Source organism: Miscanthus floridulus, unplaced genomic scaffold, assembly GCF_019320115.1.
Source record: "Miscanthus floridulus cultivar M001 unplaced genomic scaffold, ASM1932011v1 fs_356_3_4, whole genome shotgun sequence".
Taxonomy (NCBI): domain Eukaryota; kingdom Viridiplantae; phylum Streptophyta; class Magnoliopsida; order Poales; family Poaceae; genus Miscanthus; species Miscanthus floridulus.
This window is the reverse complement of record NW_027096633.1, coordinates 16,401-32,502: the sequence shown is the minus strand read 5'-3', so window position 1 is coordinate 32,502 and position 16,102 is coordinate 16,401. Positions and strand designations below refer to the sequence as shown.

The 16,102-nt window shown below is 45.9% G+C and overlaps 2 protein-coding genes and 1 pseudogene across 2 annotated transcripts; all 3 read right to left on the bottom strand.

Moving 5' to 3' along the window:
• Positions 1–2,065: 2,065 nt before the first annotated feature.
• LOC136531469 (uncharacterized) lies at positions 2,066–6,427 on the bottom strand. Its single transcript, XM_066524129.1, has 3 exons — positions 6,132–6,427; positions 2,466–3,057; positions 2,066–2,092 (listed from the first exon to the last, which is right to left on the bottom strand). The coding sequence occupies exons 1-3, from the start codon at positions 6,425–6,427 to the stop codon at positions 2,066–2,068; spliced, it is 915 nt and encodes a 304-aa protein (XP_066380226.1).
• A 1,110-nt stretch (positions 6,428–7,537) lies between these two features.
• Positions 7,538–11,535, bottom strand: LOC136531466 (UV-B-induced protein At3g17800, chloroplastic-like). The gene is made up of 3 exons (XM_066524128.1): positions 10,917–11,535; positions 8,814–9,091; positions 7,538–8,376 (listed from the first exon to the last, which is right to left on the bottom strand). The coding sequence occupies exons 1-3, from the start codon at positions 11,475–11,477 to the stop codon at positions 7,578–7,580; spliced, it is 1,638 nt and encodes a 545-aa protein (XP_066380225.1). The 5' UTR covers positions 11,478–11,535; the 3' UTR covers positions 7,538–7,577.
• A 286-nt stretch (positions 11,536–11,821) lies between these two features.
• Positions 11,822–15,949, bottom strand: LOC136531468 (protein AE7-like; annotated as a pseudogene).
• Positions 15,950–16,102: the final 153 nt, after the last annotated feature.

Genomic DNA, 16,102 nt, shown 5'->3' with positions numbered 1-16,102 from the left:
ATTCCACACCCAAGCACCTAAAAACATCTCATATCTTGATAACATTGAACTTATGTCCGTCGTTGCTTTCTTCCTTCGGGAACATATTTACTGGGAGCTCATCTAGACTCACAGGCACAGCATCCGACGTGGCACACAACATCAAAATACAGGCCAGTTAAAGGTTCCTTGGAGATCAATGTTCGCTTGAGCAAGCTGATTACCTGTAAGAAACGGATATATTGATCACTGTTTGGACACCAGAAAATCCGCCTACAGCGGCTTCTCGTGTGGGAAGTGTGCGGGCGTGCCAGTGTACAATAGTACACAAAATTAAAAGACAGGAACATAGTATCTTATTAATCATCACGAGTAACAAGTACAAATTCATAAGAAAAGAATGCGCGCCATGGCCTGCTGATGGCTATCTAACTTGGGCGATGTGGTCTCCATGGTTCCTGTGGCCTCAGAAGGCTCTCAGTTAATTACCCCTGTGAGTTGAATCACAGAGTACCTCCGATTCTGCTGCTGTGGTCGTCGTCTTCAATCTTCGCTTCACTTCTCCGTGCAGAGTGTTGGTGTAGATATGGGTGGCGTCGGCGTAAGGGCCTCGTTGGTCCATGAGCCGGTACAACATGGCTGGAACATCAGCCATGCCCGCCCGTGTAGTCCGCCTTGTCAGTGTCGAACAGCACGTGGTGTCATCTTGATCGCACTTGCATGGTTGGTGTAGATCGGATCGGATCGGATCGGACTTCCTCGGTCGCGTCGTCGTGGTACGCCGTGGAACTTGTTCACTTGGAGTTGTTGAAGTAGTGGATGGAGAGCTGCATCGCGGCGCTGCGTTCTTGTGGAGGCCGGCGTGGCCTCCTGGCTTCAGCACATCTGGAGCATGTACGTGTAGATGCATCCATGCATGGCCCTGTACATGCCCACATGCACGTAGCCTTGCCTTGCTTGCATCTTGGTGTTCCTTGTGTGTAGGTAAAGAACTTGCATCTTCAAGTTCATGTCGTGGTAGCATTCGGCCTTCACTCGGGCGTGTTCGACGCCAGCGGACCAAAGCCGGCCGTCGGTGCTCCGTATTCCCATGACGCGAAGTCTGGCGTCGTCTCGATCATCAGACCGCCACGTCGCTCTCTTCTTGGCCCAAATCATGACATTGGACCGATGTGCTCATATCCATGCAAGATTGCAAAAGAAACAGTAACTAATAAATAGATTGACTAAATTAGTTTCTTACCCATGGAGAAGAACGTGTATGCCATCTCTTTCTACTGGTGGCTTTCGCCTTCTCAGCTTCAGGAACTCACGAAGGAAGATGACGTCTGGCCGCTGGCTAGCTGCTGGTCTGGGGCTGAACGTCGGAGTGGTGGATGGCGATGTGCTTCTAGCTCTTGTTGCCAAGAACAGCCTGACGGCGTGGAGGTGAGGTCTGATTAGCCCTTTCATAGAGTCCTGGGGGCTCTTTATATAGGCAACAGCTAGGGTAATGCCGAGCCTGTTGGGCTGCACGCACGCGCCGCCTTTGTTGGTTGCCACCGAGCGAGATATTTGGAGATTTACTTGTCTTCCGTTCGATATTATCTTCGGCTCGTGTATATCCTGGCGAGAACCTGGACACTTCTATTCCGTATACCAAACAAACATCTCCTTTCTTGGCTGAACAGTGGGCCAGCACTTGATATGGATTAGCTTCTCACATGCAGTCACTGAGGCATGGGCCCAGCTGACTATAGAGCCTACTATACGTACGTATATTTGGTCCAGAGAGGCTTGCGGCTGATAAACGTGCATGTACGCTAGCTGGCGATCAATACACGGATCTGCTGGCTGTATATCCCCCGAACGTTCTAGAATATTCTGGACCTCGCACCGAGTAGCGCCGCGTCGCATCGGCCCAGCTGGTGTACAATTATGCGGAAAATACATGGTATAGACCGGCATATATACGAGCTCTACGGCCGATTCCGGACGTATATATACAAGCGCACATACGTATCATGACTGCATCTGTTTAGCTCTCTCCCATTGCCTGTCGCGAGCATACCTACACTGCATGCATGGACCTGTAGCACGCAGAAGCTCACACGGTGGTTATTAGCTTCCTTGCCTGAATGCACGTGACACAAGCATATATATGTATATGTATGCATTTTTCCTTTTTTTATATGCTCGGTGGTACACACAAATAAAAGTGTACATATGGATTTTACTTTGACAAAAATCCATCGAACAATCACTTATTCAAACATCGGGCTTTGTTATGGTACTTAGTTTTTTTAAGGAACACTGGAGGGTCTAGGTGCCCCTACAGCCAAAAAGATGCATTAAAATAAAAAAAGGGGAAGCAGGAGGATCTATGGTACTCAGAAGTGACTATGGATTGAGGATCTGGATATTAATTATCACATATTACTTCCTTGGAGGTAGGGGTCTAGGAGAAATACGGAAACTATCTTGCAGTTGAGACTTGAGAGACTAACCTTGCTGTAATCGAGATGCAGAAACTCCTCCTTAATATCAGCTCCCTCATTTAGCCCAAACTTCTCGAGCAGTGAGAACACAAGACATGTAGAAGCAGGAGCCACTTGGAGATCATCTGTTATGATTAGCGTCTGACCACTTTTGACAAAAACCCCATCAACATCATATCCAACCGCAGCATTACCATTCCCGGGCAATTCCCGAAGCATACACTGCAGACCTTTACAACTTTTGCAAATAGCATTATGAACTGAACTGAAGACACGCTCATGGCAAGTCGTACTCCTGCAAACATATATTGATCTAGGATTTGTATTGTCAATCTTCACTTTAAGTCGACTGCACTGAGTTGCAGCAGAACTGAGGGGCGCAAGAAGCATGGTCTGGAAGTGCTCTATGCTGAGACTCGCGACGCTCTTGTACACCTCATCAAGGCACCCTAATCCAGATTGCTTGCCAAGAAGCCGAACGATGGTGCCAAGAGGCAGCGTCAGGAAACTAAAGAGCACGTCGACGAAATCCTTGTCAGATTCTGCAAACAACACCCTTTGCTTCTCCTTATCAATGAACAGCTTCACTGCAACTGTTCGGCTGTGTTAGATAATCTGCTACCTTGTGTGAACACAGCAAGGGAAAGGCAGCGCTAAAAAAGCCTCCTGCTGTGATACTGTAGCTACTGCAGGTGCAGGCGCCGAACTGCTCACCTGCAGCACTGTAGGCACATGCAGTGGCCGGCGTAGAGTCAGCCCTATATGTTATCTAGTCACTGTTGCAGCAGGGCAGCTGTATTAGGATTAGATGGATAGAGTTGTATAAATAGACTACCACGGTAACTCAGTAAAGAGAGCTCAGATTTGCCATCTCACAGACAGGGCTTCGGCCAACGCTGGTGTCTTGTATTGTGCGTGCATGCTCTGTTCTTCCTTCTTCTTCTAGCTCAAGCCATAGTGTGTGGAGGCGGACAACGCTTATTCGTGATCGGCACGGCTAGTGGATGCTCGACAACACTAGCGGGTGCTCGGCAAAACTGGTGAGTGGTTCACTCACCTGAGCCGATGATCCTGTGGGCCAACAAGTGGTATCAAAGCCGTACAAACACCGTCGCCAGACTAACCGCTGGCAATGACGAGCGGTTCGGAGATGGGCGACAACAGTGTCACTGCTGTGGCTGCCCAGCTACGACCGGAGGTCGTTGTTCGCACAGTGCGGGAGGTCAGCGGTACCAGTTGGTCGACGCTGACTCACACCAACTATGGAGAGTGGTCGGTGACCATGAAGGTCAAGCTTAGAGCCCGACGACTCTGAAATGCTGTTGACAAGGGCACCGACATTGAAGAAGATGATATGTCAGCGCTGGAGGCTATCCTCGCTGCTGTACCGGTGGAGTACAGGGAGCCGTTGGGGACGAAGAGCTCGACTAAGGAGGCGTGGGAGGCTATTGTGGCGATGCGCGTCGGTTTCGACCGCGCAAAGAAGGCAACGGCCCAGCTTCTGAAGCAGGAGTACGCCAACCTCAAGTTCAAGGATGGTGAAACGGTGGAGGACTTCTCCCTCCGCCTGCAGACGCTCATCAGCAAGCTAAAGAGCCATGGTGTCATCATCGACGAAGAGAAGGCGGTCTCCAAGTATCTCCACTCCGTGCCGACAAAGTACATCCAGATCGCTCTCTCCATAGAAACGATGCTGGACTTGTCCACCCTCACCGTTGAGGATGTGATAGGCCGTCTGCGGACGGTGAACGAGCGCCTGGAGCAGGCGACAGCAACGAAAGACAGCGGAAATTTCTCTGCGTCGATGCGGTGTGGTCCACAGCGACTGCTCTGATGCGGCGTTCTCACTGCGCCTAGCCGCTAGCCTGCCACCATCGCCCCTCTCCATTACACCCGAGTGCCGCTTGCTGCCTACCACAGTTCCCTATCAGGTAGGTCGTAGCCACCGACGATGCCGTGTTTGATTTTTTTATATAGTAATATTTTAATAAATAATTGCAGAACTAAGAGCTAAAATAAAAAAAAAGGATTTGCTGAATTTTAGTTTCCTTTGAGACGATGGTTATTGCATATATTTTATACTAAAATTGTTAATTCTGTTTATTACAATTTCTGTAAATGCAATCTGCAATTTTCAGAACCAAGACCACAGACCCGGCAAAATTTAATTTGTGTTGACACAGAGACAATTAATAATTTACAATTATTTTCTATAGAAAGATAAAGACAAAATTTAATATATTATGACACAAAAGACACAAAACAAAACACAAAAGTAATAATTTACGGTACTTGTTTTAGGGATAATACAGAAGTGACACAGGTTCACCTCGCCTGAACGGACTGAGAAAAACCAGGCGACCGTGAGATAGGAATGGTTATAAAAAAATTGTGATAGGGTCCTGTCGGCTTACTAATGGCCGACATGTTATTCCACATGCAGCGCCGGCATTCTTATCCGCGAGTCGGATGCCGATAGGGTATATCGGCCTTCCACAGGCCGATAAGTGGGCCCCGTTTTCCCCACACTATTTTGATATTTTTTCTAAAAAAAATATTACAAATAAAGTATCGACCTCTATAAATACTGTCAGCTTAGATGTTAAAAAGCAAATGCAACCCATTTTATATGAATATATCATTAATTTCATAATTTTAAAATTAAAATTCTTCCTATAATCCTATATTTGAATTTTCAGTTAAACTGTTTGTGTTTGATTAATCAAAGAAATTGTTGCAGAGAATTCTCTATTTGATAACCTTGGATTATCTGAGCAGATTTACTAGTTTGTACGTTAGTTTAGTTATGTATCGCATGCATGAATGTGCAGATAGCTAGCTTAATCATTTATTCTCTGTTTCTTGACGACGGAGCCTGCACACGCATCTCCACTGGCTCATGCATAATACACACGCTAACTTTTCTCTTCTTCTTGGTGTGATAAAGCATCATGGAAAGAAAAAGTTGAGATGGGGACAGATAAGAAAGAATTTGAGTTTGGGTGCCAAATTACAAATGGTTGTTCCAATATGAACTACGGATAGTGGAAGCTATTTGATTTTTTTAGGCGAAAGAAGAATTATATTAGATAATAGTTAGTTAGAGCATCTCTAATAGTTCCCCAAACCTCATCATAATCCTAAGTTTTTAGAAAGATCCACAAAAAATCCATCTCCAACAACTCCTAATACAATCTCCTAATATTTTAGGAGTTGGAAAAAATCCCCCTCATCCGCGTAACTTTACGCGCCACAGCCTCGCGCATATCCTTCGACTCCCGCTCGGTTTCCTTCGCCTCCCGCGCGCTGCTACTCCCTCCGGATCCTCCCCTGCCGGCCGCGGGCATCTCTGCCCCATCCCCAGTGGCGGCGTGGTCCTATCCCAACGCCCAGCGGCGGCGCCTGCTCCGGTCGCGCGGACGCGGCTCCAATGGCACGGCAGGCGACCGACGTTCCCTCCCTCGCTCCTTCCCTTCCTCCTTCGCTGTCGGCGAGCGCGGGAGCCCGACCAGCGAGCGCGGGCAGCCACGGTCGGCGTGGCGCGGCGAACCGCTCGGGACTCAGGCCCCAGCCCTGGTGGCAGGCTCGGCCGCAGATTGAGCACAGAGGACGCCGCGGCCCGCTGCCCCTTCATCTCCGGCGAAGCCTGCTGCCTCCTGCACGCCCTCGCCTCACCTCCGCGGCCCCGTTGCCCCTCCACCTCCGGTGAACCCGGCCGCCGCCCACACGACGCGCCTCAGCTCCGCCCCCACGCCTCCCAGGCCGACGCGGCGTGGATAGGTTCGGTTGGAGAGCGCGGCACGGCCAGCCCCGACCGGCGAGCTCGGCACGGCCAGCTCCAGTGGGTGAGTGCGGCATCCCTGTTGTCGAGAGGAGGAAGATGCATGTTGCTGTCTATGACACGTGGGGTCCGCCCAGAAGTGAGAGGAGGAAGATGCATGGAAAAGAAAAAAAGCCGCAACATAATTCATGTGGGCCCCAAATTTGATTTTTTAGATGCCATTTATTAGAAACTCTTGGAGATGACATTCTTTTTTCCTCCCCAAATTTTTTTAGGAGTTGCCAAACTATAAGTTTTTCGGAGAAAAAAAAGTAGAAAACTCTTGGAGATGCTCTTACATTAACACGTTACGAGCACTCTTAAATATATATCTAAAAACTGATTTTCACTAAATTATACCTACGCTGTGAATAGCTCCAGATCTTAAAACCAAACCTGTATGAGACTTCGTATGGATGACTGCACATGCAAACACTCACGAGAGAGGGCATTTTTTTTATACCATGGGGAAAAAAACAGGTTGCATACGTGTAAAACATATCCAACTGCATGCCAAATGCACAAGTAACACGGTGGTCTGCAGCCAGCTGCCTACCGTCGTCAACACTCAACACCTTCGCCCACGCGCAGCACCCACCGATGCCCGGCCACAGACATGGCTGGACTTCACAACGTGGGAAGGGAACTCTGCGGTCTAGCCAGTGCGCTGCGCCTGCGCCGCATAGTTGGTGTGGCTGTGGCAGATCCTGCATGTTCTGACTTCCGAGAATTCCCGGGCAAATGATCGCCCGCCAGGCTCAAGGCTCCCAGTTCAGATGTGCACGTGTACTTCCTGCTTCTGCAATTGAAGCAAGTAATGACGCCAGATATGTATCTTCAAGTCTATGCAGCTGCAAATTAAGAACATGGTCCACAACTGAAAAATGAAGACGAACAATAGTACCGAGTAGCCATAGCCCATAGCGTGACGGCGAGAACTCAAAGAGCACACTGCGAGCAGTTGTGAACATGACGGCAAACACAACTGAAGAACCGGGAGATAGTGTTACTGTTACAGTGAACTAGTTGATGGGGAAGATTTAGAACACGGTCCAGTGATTTTGGAAAACATCAACCATTTGTTAATTTTCACTTGCCTGTTAGATTACACTATGGATCAGGTCCACTTCCTTTGATGAAAATCACAAACCTGTTAGAGGCATGGTTCATGGACGGTGGTGCTTTGGCTGTTACTGATAGCGAGCAAGAACCATGACTACACTGAGAAACAGATCAGAGATGGATCCTACCCTATCTCATGTACACAAACCATTTCCAAAATTCAAATAAGAAAGGCACATTCAACTGTTGACAAAATGGTATTTCGATTCTACATAACTCTCAGCTTCCCACAGGAAGGAACCGAAAGCAACTGCCTCCAAGACCAGATGATTCAGCTCTGTAAATGTGATCGTTATCATTCTACCATCCTTTGCATTGACTGAACCATCATCCAATACCTTGATGTCTGGCCGTCCAAACAATGCCTGAGTTTGCTTCTCAATCAGTGAGACGGCTTCCTTCGATCTGATAGTAGCAAATCTTTGCAATGTATCAGCATCCAGTTGCAAGACATAAGACTTCAACTTGTTTGGATTTGATTCTTCGTCATCCAAACTTATCTCCTCCCCATCAGGTGTAATCTTTACTAAGGACTCCATATCCCAGAATGGATTAGGTTGTAGGTTTTCAAATACTATCTGCTGCTTGGGGTTTGGTGGGAGAGTCTTCATAGTTTTCTCAAGTTGGAATCGCTCATCCACCCTCTTCAGGAAGTAACCATACATGATGGATGCTGCATACAGCTTTCCAAGATTAAAGTTGCTGATTTCAACAACAGTATCCGGTGGTGCTGCTATCTTTTCTCCCATGATAAGACTGAGATGGTTTTGTATCATCTCAAAAGCATCTGTGGAGTGTATGCTTTGCAATTTATCCTCTTGATTAGGCAACGCAGATATGTCACGTACAGGGCCACCCCCTGGTGATAATGCAGATGTCATAGATATGTCATTATCCATGAACCTATATATAATCCAACAGTAGATAATCTCTTCTAAGGCATTCTGCCTTTCCTTCTCTTTGACTTCTGTAATTCTCCTGTAGTTCAATTAGCTTATCACCAATTAGTTCATTGTTAAGTGTAATATTGATGTGACTATGACTATATTTACATGATTCAATGGAGGGTAGAACAATAACATCAAAGCCTTCTAGTCCCAAGCAAGTAATGGCAAGCTATCATCTGAATCAGTCAATCCAGAATCTACTTAGCTGCACCTTGTTTTCCTCTATCTCTACTGCCGAAATTGTTTCTGTTCTTTTTAAATTATATATACGGTCTGAACTGTAGCCTTTTGCATACAGAAACCATTTTTTTCAATGTTGTGAGACTAAATGTGTATCATTATTCATGGATAGTTGCCTTGCAGGTTTACATCTTAATATAAAACATGGTGAACAAAATAGCAGATATGATGATTGAGTGCTTGCTGCTGATTTGAAGGAGACAGTTATAAGGAATTGAGGGAACTTACTTGTAGAGGAGGTCCTGGGGAACTTTTGAGGCTTCTTCGCTTTGGGCAGCTTTCTCTGATTGAAGATTTTCAAGTTGCTGATCAACTGTTGCAGGGATAAGGTGAGGGTGTGATTGTAGTATTTGAACCAGAAGTTGACCGCTTGGAGATTCAAATCTAAGTGGAGCAAGCCGTGTGTAGCCATCACTAGATTCTGCTTTTGCTTTAATCTTGAACGTCCTTGTATGGTAATTATGAATCTGGAATCCAGCTTTGGAATGAATGGTACAAGGGAACCCCTGCAGAACAACAAGCCATCATCACTTGACCCAGAATAACTTTTAAAAAAGTGAGATGTAGGTTGCTCATATATAATACAGCATCATGATGTAGACAGAAAATTGCATAGATAAGTAGGGCCTTAATGAACATCTAGGTTCAGCAGAACAGTTCAAGCATAAGAAAGAATAAAACGCAATGATTACCATCAGATGTTAAGGAAGAGCCACACAGCACTGAGAAAATCAACTACACAATGGGCATAACACAACCAACTTCAACAAATGCATCAAAATTTAGTAAAACCAAGTGATCCGAAACATTGATAGTGTAAGTACCAGACATGTTTTTGCTATACCACTACACGATAAGCATCATAAACAGAAAATCCTCAAAACAGAAATATCAAATGCTAAGACAACACAGGCCTTTTTATCCATCTTTATGGTCTGAGGAACTTCCAGGGAAGGTTTGTATTCAATTTTTAGCATTGCACGACACTGCTATTTTTGTAGATTAAATCGAACTGTATACCAGTGTTAAATAAAGTGCAGATATCTTTTGTATGAATGGACAAAGCACACCCGGCACTCCAATGTTGGCGAAGTTGTTGCAATAGTGGATGCATCACATGGCAGAGGAACAGCAAACAAAACCTCACGCAACACTGCCCAGATTGGCACTAACAACAGGTACTCAAAGTTTACTCAATTTAAGTATAGCCAACCATGTTCCCACAAATTCAAGCCTTATTCAGCAACCCGATCTACACAAACGTCTATGGCAAACACATAAGAATTTAGTGAACTGTGAACAAGTGAGCCAAAAAAAAGTTGATATTGTAAGTACTAGACAGATGTTTTTACAACTCTACGAAGGGCTGGTGTGCTAAATCACTACATGGCAATCATCATCAACAGCCAAAATCCTCACAACCCGATCTACACAAACGTCAGTGACGAACACATAAGAATTTAGTGAACAAGTGAGCCAAAAAAATTTGATATTGTAAGTACCAGACAGATGTTTTTACAACTATACAAGGTTTGGCATGCTATATCACTATATGGCAATCATCATGAACAGCCAAAATCCTCACAACAGAAATATCAAATGCTAAGGCAGCCCAGGCCTTTTAATGTATCTATCTTTATGATTTGAGCTACTTTCAGTGACAAGTTCTATATTCAATTTTCAAAGACACTACCATTTGAGTAGGTTAGATAGTTTTGCATATCAGTTTTGAATAAAGTGCGGTGCAGGTATCTTTTCACTGAATGGACAAAGCACACCCAGTAGGCCAGCGCCCTAAACACTGTAGCATGTAGCTCCAGAGCTTTGGAAAAGAATGATAGTTTTTGTTGCAACAGTGGATGCATCGCAAGGCAGAGCAACAGCACACAAAACCTCATGCAACACAGACCAGATTAGCACTAAGAGCACTCAGAGGGCGCTCACTGCTCAATTTGAGTATAACAAACTAGTTTCCACAAATTACGCATCAAGCCTTATTCTGCAATCCGATCTATACAACGTCCAATTCGAGGAACCACACGCCCCCACCAAAACTTCAGCACAAAGAGGATAATATGCTGTCGCAAGGAATATCACGCATACATGAAACAGCCAGCTGGTTAACTCAGCTAGATGCCACTACTAGTCTAAACGCATCACTCAACAAGTCAGCAGCAGCACACCTGCCGATCGAGGAGCGGTACCAATACCGGCGGGAGCCATACACGCTCGCAATCGCTGCTAGAGAGCACCAGTACGCCCGCCCGCCTCACTAGTAGCACGTCGTATAGAATAAGAAATGGCCGGAGGCAGGGGAAAGGGAGGAGCCACCTTGCAGAAGAGCCTGCCGGACTCCACGGCGGCGCGCGGCCTGACGCCACATGACGAAGTGGCCGAGGAGGCGGGGGATGGCGAGGCGAGCACGAGCGCCGCTTCGGCCCACGCCGGCATCCGGGGCGGCGCGGGCGGGGGACGCGGAGGGTTCAGGGCAGCGAGAGCCGAGAGCGAAGGCCTGGGCTGGGGAGCAGGTGAGATTCCGTCGGCTGTTTGGGTTCCTGAGATTTTCTCCTCCGCGCCTGCTGCGCTGTATACACGACACAGCCTGCCTGGTGCCTGCTGCTGCTGGTGTGCGCCGTCCAGGTCCAGGCTCAGTCGGGTGCGCACGGCACGCCACGGCCGCGACCTGCGGGCACGCCATGCGACTGCGATGCCGATGCGATACTTGTGAGGCAGCCAGAGCCAGCCGTTTTGCCGTAAGCGTACGGGGCAGTGGCGCACTGCAGAGAAGTTTGCCACGACGACACGAGGTTGGGCTGGTGCAATGTGTGCCTGTATGCTGTAGCCAGGGATGCACATGGTTCCGTCTTTCCGTTGGCCTGCTACTGCAAGCATGTCATGCTCATTCGGTGGGCGCTGCTGCAACCTGCAAGCGTATTGTCTTTCGTCGGCCCTGTTCGCTTGAACTTCTTATTAGTTAGAATCTATAGTATTTTTCTCTCACAATAAAACAGCTTCAGCCGGCTTATCAGGTGACTTATGTATCAGCCAAACAGAAGTTCACAGAATGATAGAATCACAGTCCACTGCAATTAAGCCACAGAATTGGCATGATCAGTTGAGCCAAGAAACCAAACTTGAAGGGAAATCGCGATTTTCTTATGCAAACTAAGGTCTAAGGGCATGCTCTACAATTAAAAAAAAACATGCTAGAAACTCGGAAACTAGACATTTCCAAGTAGGAAACAGAAATGAGTAATGCTTTGAGGATTCTAGGACTCTCCTACCAAGTTCAGTTGACTGTGTAGGGTACACAGCCACAAAATGGTGTGACACTGACAACGCTCTGAAAGCTACAGCACAAGATTACATCTCCCTTTGCTCAGGCACAGCAGGGAGGTCACAAGCACCAAAAACGTCCAAAAAGGTAACAATTATAATAACTCATCAAAGGGACAGAGGGGAAAAAAATCAAGCACACGTCCTTTAACAGCCAACGCATTTCGGTACTCGAATGACAGGAGTGGACTCCATTGGCAATAAGCTAGCGTGGCTTCTGAACATGATATAATATTCAGGCCTGAGGCCTCAATCAAATGTTGGTGATAAGCACTCTTCGACCATGTCCAGTAGATTTGGGTTTTCCAATGCAGCCGCAACACGTTCTTTGTCGTTCAGTTGCTTATTCACTGCAACAAAGAAATAATTTATATGATGAGATATTCAGCCAAGCGATTGATGTGGTAACTATTGCAGAAGCTGTAGAACATATACCAGCAGCTTCAGTTGCGTGCGATCCAGGGGCAACCCTTATGTCCACCTATAACAGTTAAGATTCAGATGGTTGTCCAAATTTTCTAACGAGATAACAAACGATAGAGAGAGAGAGAGCGTGCGCACACACAATAGACAAAGAAACAATTTTCCCTAATTTGTTAATGATTAAAAAAACTTCCAGATCTTTCTTATTAGATTGCATTTCCACCTAAAAAATCAAATATTTTCTTATGAAATGTATAGCATATTATGTACATGAGCCACCAATTTTGTAACCATTTTAGTGCCCAAGTTTTATGTGCAACAATGGTATAATCATTTTATAATTCAATCTGAAAGACAGACATTTCAGGCCCATGTACCACCTCTGAAAAAGTAATTAGCAACAAAACTATCCCTTATGATAGCAGTATCCTAACATAAATGCCATGCCTATCACAGATATCAAACCCTGATTGCTCTGGCAAAATAATATTGATAGTGTAAATCGTAACATAAGTACTTTGTCTCAAGCTCTACAATGACAACAAACCTTGTAACGAGGAGGGAGACTCCGTACAAGTTTCACACGTATGCAAAGGCCAATAATAGTTGCCATACTGCAGTGCTCCACTGTTGGGGTGAAAGTAACCCTGATGCAAAGCAAATATGAATCTCAAGAGTGAGCTTCAGTAACAATCCTGAATTGTACATCCAAACCAAGGAGCATAGATATATGAGAACTTACCTGACATGATTACTTTCATCATTGAGTTCAATTGAGTCTTCAGTTACCACATTCAGCTGTTCCAGTGAGTATGGGTGCTCTGGATCCTTTATATCTCTAATGTGATGTAAGAACATTAAGGACCACAACCAAATAGCTAGGATAGAGAGCTCACAGATAAATAGAAAAAACAAGCTTCACTGCATTTATATAAGGGAAATCATTAAGAAGGATATCAAATATTTCCAGCTGGTCTATGGGCTCTGCCGCATTTTCATCTGTGGTCTCTGGTGCCGGTCGAATGCGCCTTTCTTTTTTCTCATGGATTATAGGATTAGCATTAATCAACCCCATAGCCATTTCTATGAAATGCAATGCAGTAACTTTAGATGAGGAAGACAAAATTCCTGAAAGTCGAAACAAATGAAAATGTGTTGGCAACAATATTTTGTTCAAATTGCACAACTAAATTATACCATAAAATATTTATCAAAGAATATTTATTTTGCGGGCTGCACTATGAACTCAACCATTTGTGGCAGCTATGCAAAACAACCGCTTGCTTGCTAAGACGCTGGAGTGCAAACTAGGTCCTTTGAGGTTGTTTACAATCAAATGTCCCCTTGCTTATTGAAAAAAAAAATCATGTTGAGTCGACCAAACATAAAAAAGACTAAAAAAAAACAACAACAGAATTCATCCTAAATTTCAGTTGAATCCCAACACCACCAGGCGCGCAAGTCAATAACTTGGCAAAACACCACCCAACATCCGCAAATGGAACAAGGGGCTTGGAAACACTCACGATATTCCACAGTAGCTTTGCTTCACCCCATCCACTTCTGATTATCCTCATTCAAACAACTCAATAAATGCCAATTCCCGAGACAAAGTACCCTAAGTGGACAGTGGTGTCACCCAACGAAATTGCAGTTAGAAGAGCAACCAAAGAACCTTCCCTCAAACTTGTGAAGCCAGGCAAAAGGGCCCAGCTGAGATAGAAGCTATTATTTCTGCTCTGTACATCAAGAAAATCTCAATTCATGACATGCTACTCCAAGAAAATTCAGAAGATGCTAGAAGGTACTCATACTTGTTTCCAGTTGCAGACCTAGCCAGAAAATATAGGTAGGGCGAACAAGGCACATATGTCAAAGCTAACCAACATTTGGGTTCAGCCAATACCATATATATATGGGTATCATATAACTATTATAGTCTAAACAGTAAATGGATGGTATAGACAAAGATTCAAGTGTTCTCTCACATGAAAAGAACACAGGAATTTTGTTCCATCAACCATATAACTCACCTTACATCGAATGATCAAAACACCAGAAGATAGACAACCTATATTTATTAATTTGAGAAATAAATGTTCGTTTGAAGGTGTTCATTTCATGAATATTTTATTCCTCAAGTAGATAATTAGGGCCCTGTTTGGCAGGATTTCTTGAGGGGCTTCAAGTGTGGTTTCTATGACTTCTTGGATTAAGTTCTTCAAACACTGACTTAAGAAACAGTTTCACTAGAGGAACTCCAGAAGGGAGAAGCCGTTTTTTGTCTTACAAGGATGAAGCCACATAAGCGTGGCTTCTTGACGAGTCTGGATACAAAAAAACCTTACCAAATAGGACCTAAGTGAATATGTAACAAAAAATATTTGAACATGGGGCTTACTAGAGCAGATTCCCCTTCCACTTCTCCCTCATAAACAACAGCATCGGCACTCAGTCAGTAAGTGGGTGTGTGTGTTTGTGTGTGTGTTTGGGTCTCTGTATGACTCCTTTCTCTACTATTAATACAATGATACACAGTTCTCCTGCGTATCCGCGAAAAAAAATAAGGTACTTGGGTCCAAGCAACTCTATGAATTGGTACTAAAGATGCTCTTTAAATCTATAAAATTATGCAATTGGCTGATGAGCAACCTAATTTTGTACCCACCTTTTCCAAGAACCCAACATAATTTGAGTATTCAACAAATAAAAGTTCCAACTAGCAAGTAGCAACTACGGAATGTAGGGATCAGACGTGTTTTCTATACTGTTTCTTTGTAAAGGATGAGATAGCCATATGTGCTGTTGCGCCAGCGCTCGCTGTCGCTGATGCTGGCACCTCTCGGTCCTCACCTCCTAGGCCATGCTCGTGCCCGGCTCCAGTACGCCCACGCAGACCACGCCTGGTGCATGCCCTCAATGAGCCAGCTCGGCAGCTCCCTCTATGCTTTCCCTTTCCCACTCAAAATAGCTGAAGCGGGAGGCCAGAATTCGTGTTCACCAATCGCTGTGGTGGCACTTGAACGTTAAGAAGTGATCGGTGGGAGGTGCTCACACTGGATGACACAAACCGAAAGGGCTGAAGAGAACCGATCTCTCTCCAGCTTGGGCTATTCGCAGTTTGGCCATTGCCATCAGCCAAGTCAAGTTAAATTGGGCTGACCTAATATAATACAGCAATACACCTAGTTCGGCCCAGCGCTCACGCCACGATTTGGGAGAAAAATTGAAGGGGAATCTGTAGCTGTTTCTACTCTGGAGAATTGTACATCAACTAGCCATCTGTTCCTACAGCTAGACAGGAGACAGGAGACAGAAGACAGAGAGGACACTCACGGTCACGGCTCACCTAGGCGGTTCGGCGGATGGCGATTGGCGGGGCGGCTCGGCCTGGAGCTTAAGCCTTGGATGGAGGAGTCACACCGGCGAAGGTCTGGCCGGCCCGTGCGCGTGCGGGGTCGCCGTCCTGGCGTCGCCTCCCAGGAGCGCCAGCAGTCGGTGGAGAACGGGTGAGGGCCGGCCGTCGACTCGATTTCACGCCCTCCTAGCACCGGTGACCTGGCTCCAAACCTAGGACGGCAGCGAGCGAGCGGAGAAGGCGGACGCGTCGGGAAAGACGACTTGGCTGTTTCTCTCTTTCTGGTGCTACTAGTAATCCATTCCAACTTCGCTACAGCCTCTTGTGGGCCTTATGGGCCGTGTTGGGCCTCCTCACATACAAGTATACAAGTGTACACAGGCTCGGTAACGAGCTGCGA

Excerpts from the sequence above, each read along its gene's own strand:
- LOC136531469 (XM_066524129.1), bottom strand. The coding sequence starts at position 6,427 with ATGAATTATGTTGCGGCTTTTTTTCTTTTCCATGCATCTTCCTCCTCT. Across the intron at positions 3,058-6,131 it reads GGGGCAACGGGGCCGCGGAG|CCGAACAGTTGCAGTGAAGC; the intron begins GTGAGGCGAGGG and ends TATCTAACACAG. Across the intron at positions 2,093-2,465 it reads TGCATCTCGATTACAGCAAG|GCAAGGAAGCTAATAACCAC; the intron begins GTTAGTCTCTCA and ends ACGTGCATTCAG.
- LOC136531466 (XM_066524128.1), bottom strand. The coding sequence starts at position 11,477 with ATGCTTGCAGTAGCAGGCCAACGGAAAGACGGAACCATGTGCATCCCT. Across the intron at positions 9,092-10,916 it reads CCGGCAGGCTCTTCTGCAAG|GGGTTCCCTTGTACCATTCA; the intron begins GTGGCTCCTCCC and ends GTTGTTCTGCAG. Across the intron at positions 8,377-8,813 it reads CCCCAGGACCTCCTCTACAA|GAGAATTACAGAAGTCAAAG; the intron begins GTAAGTTCCCTC and ends ATTGAACTACAG.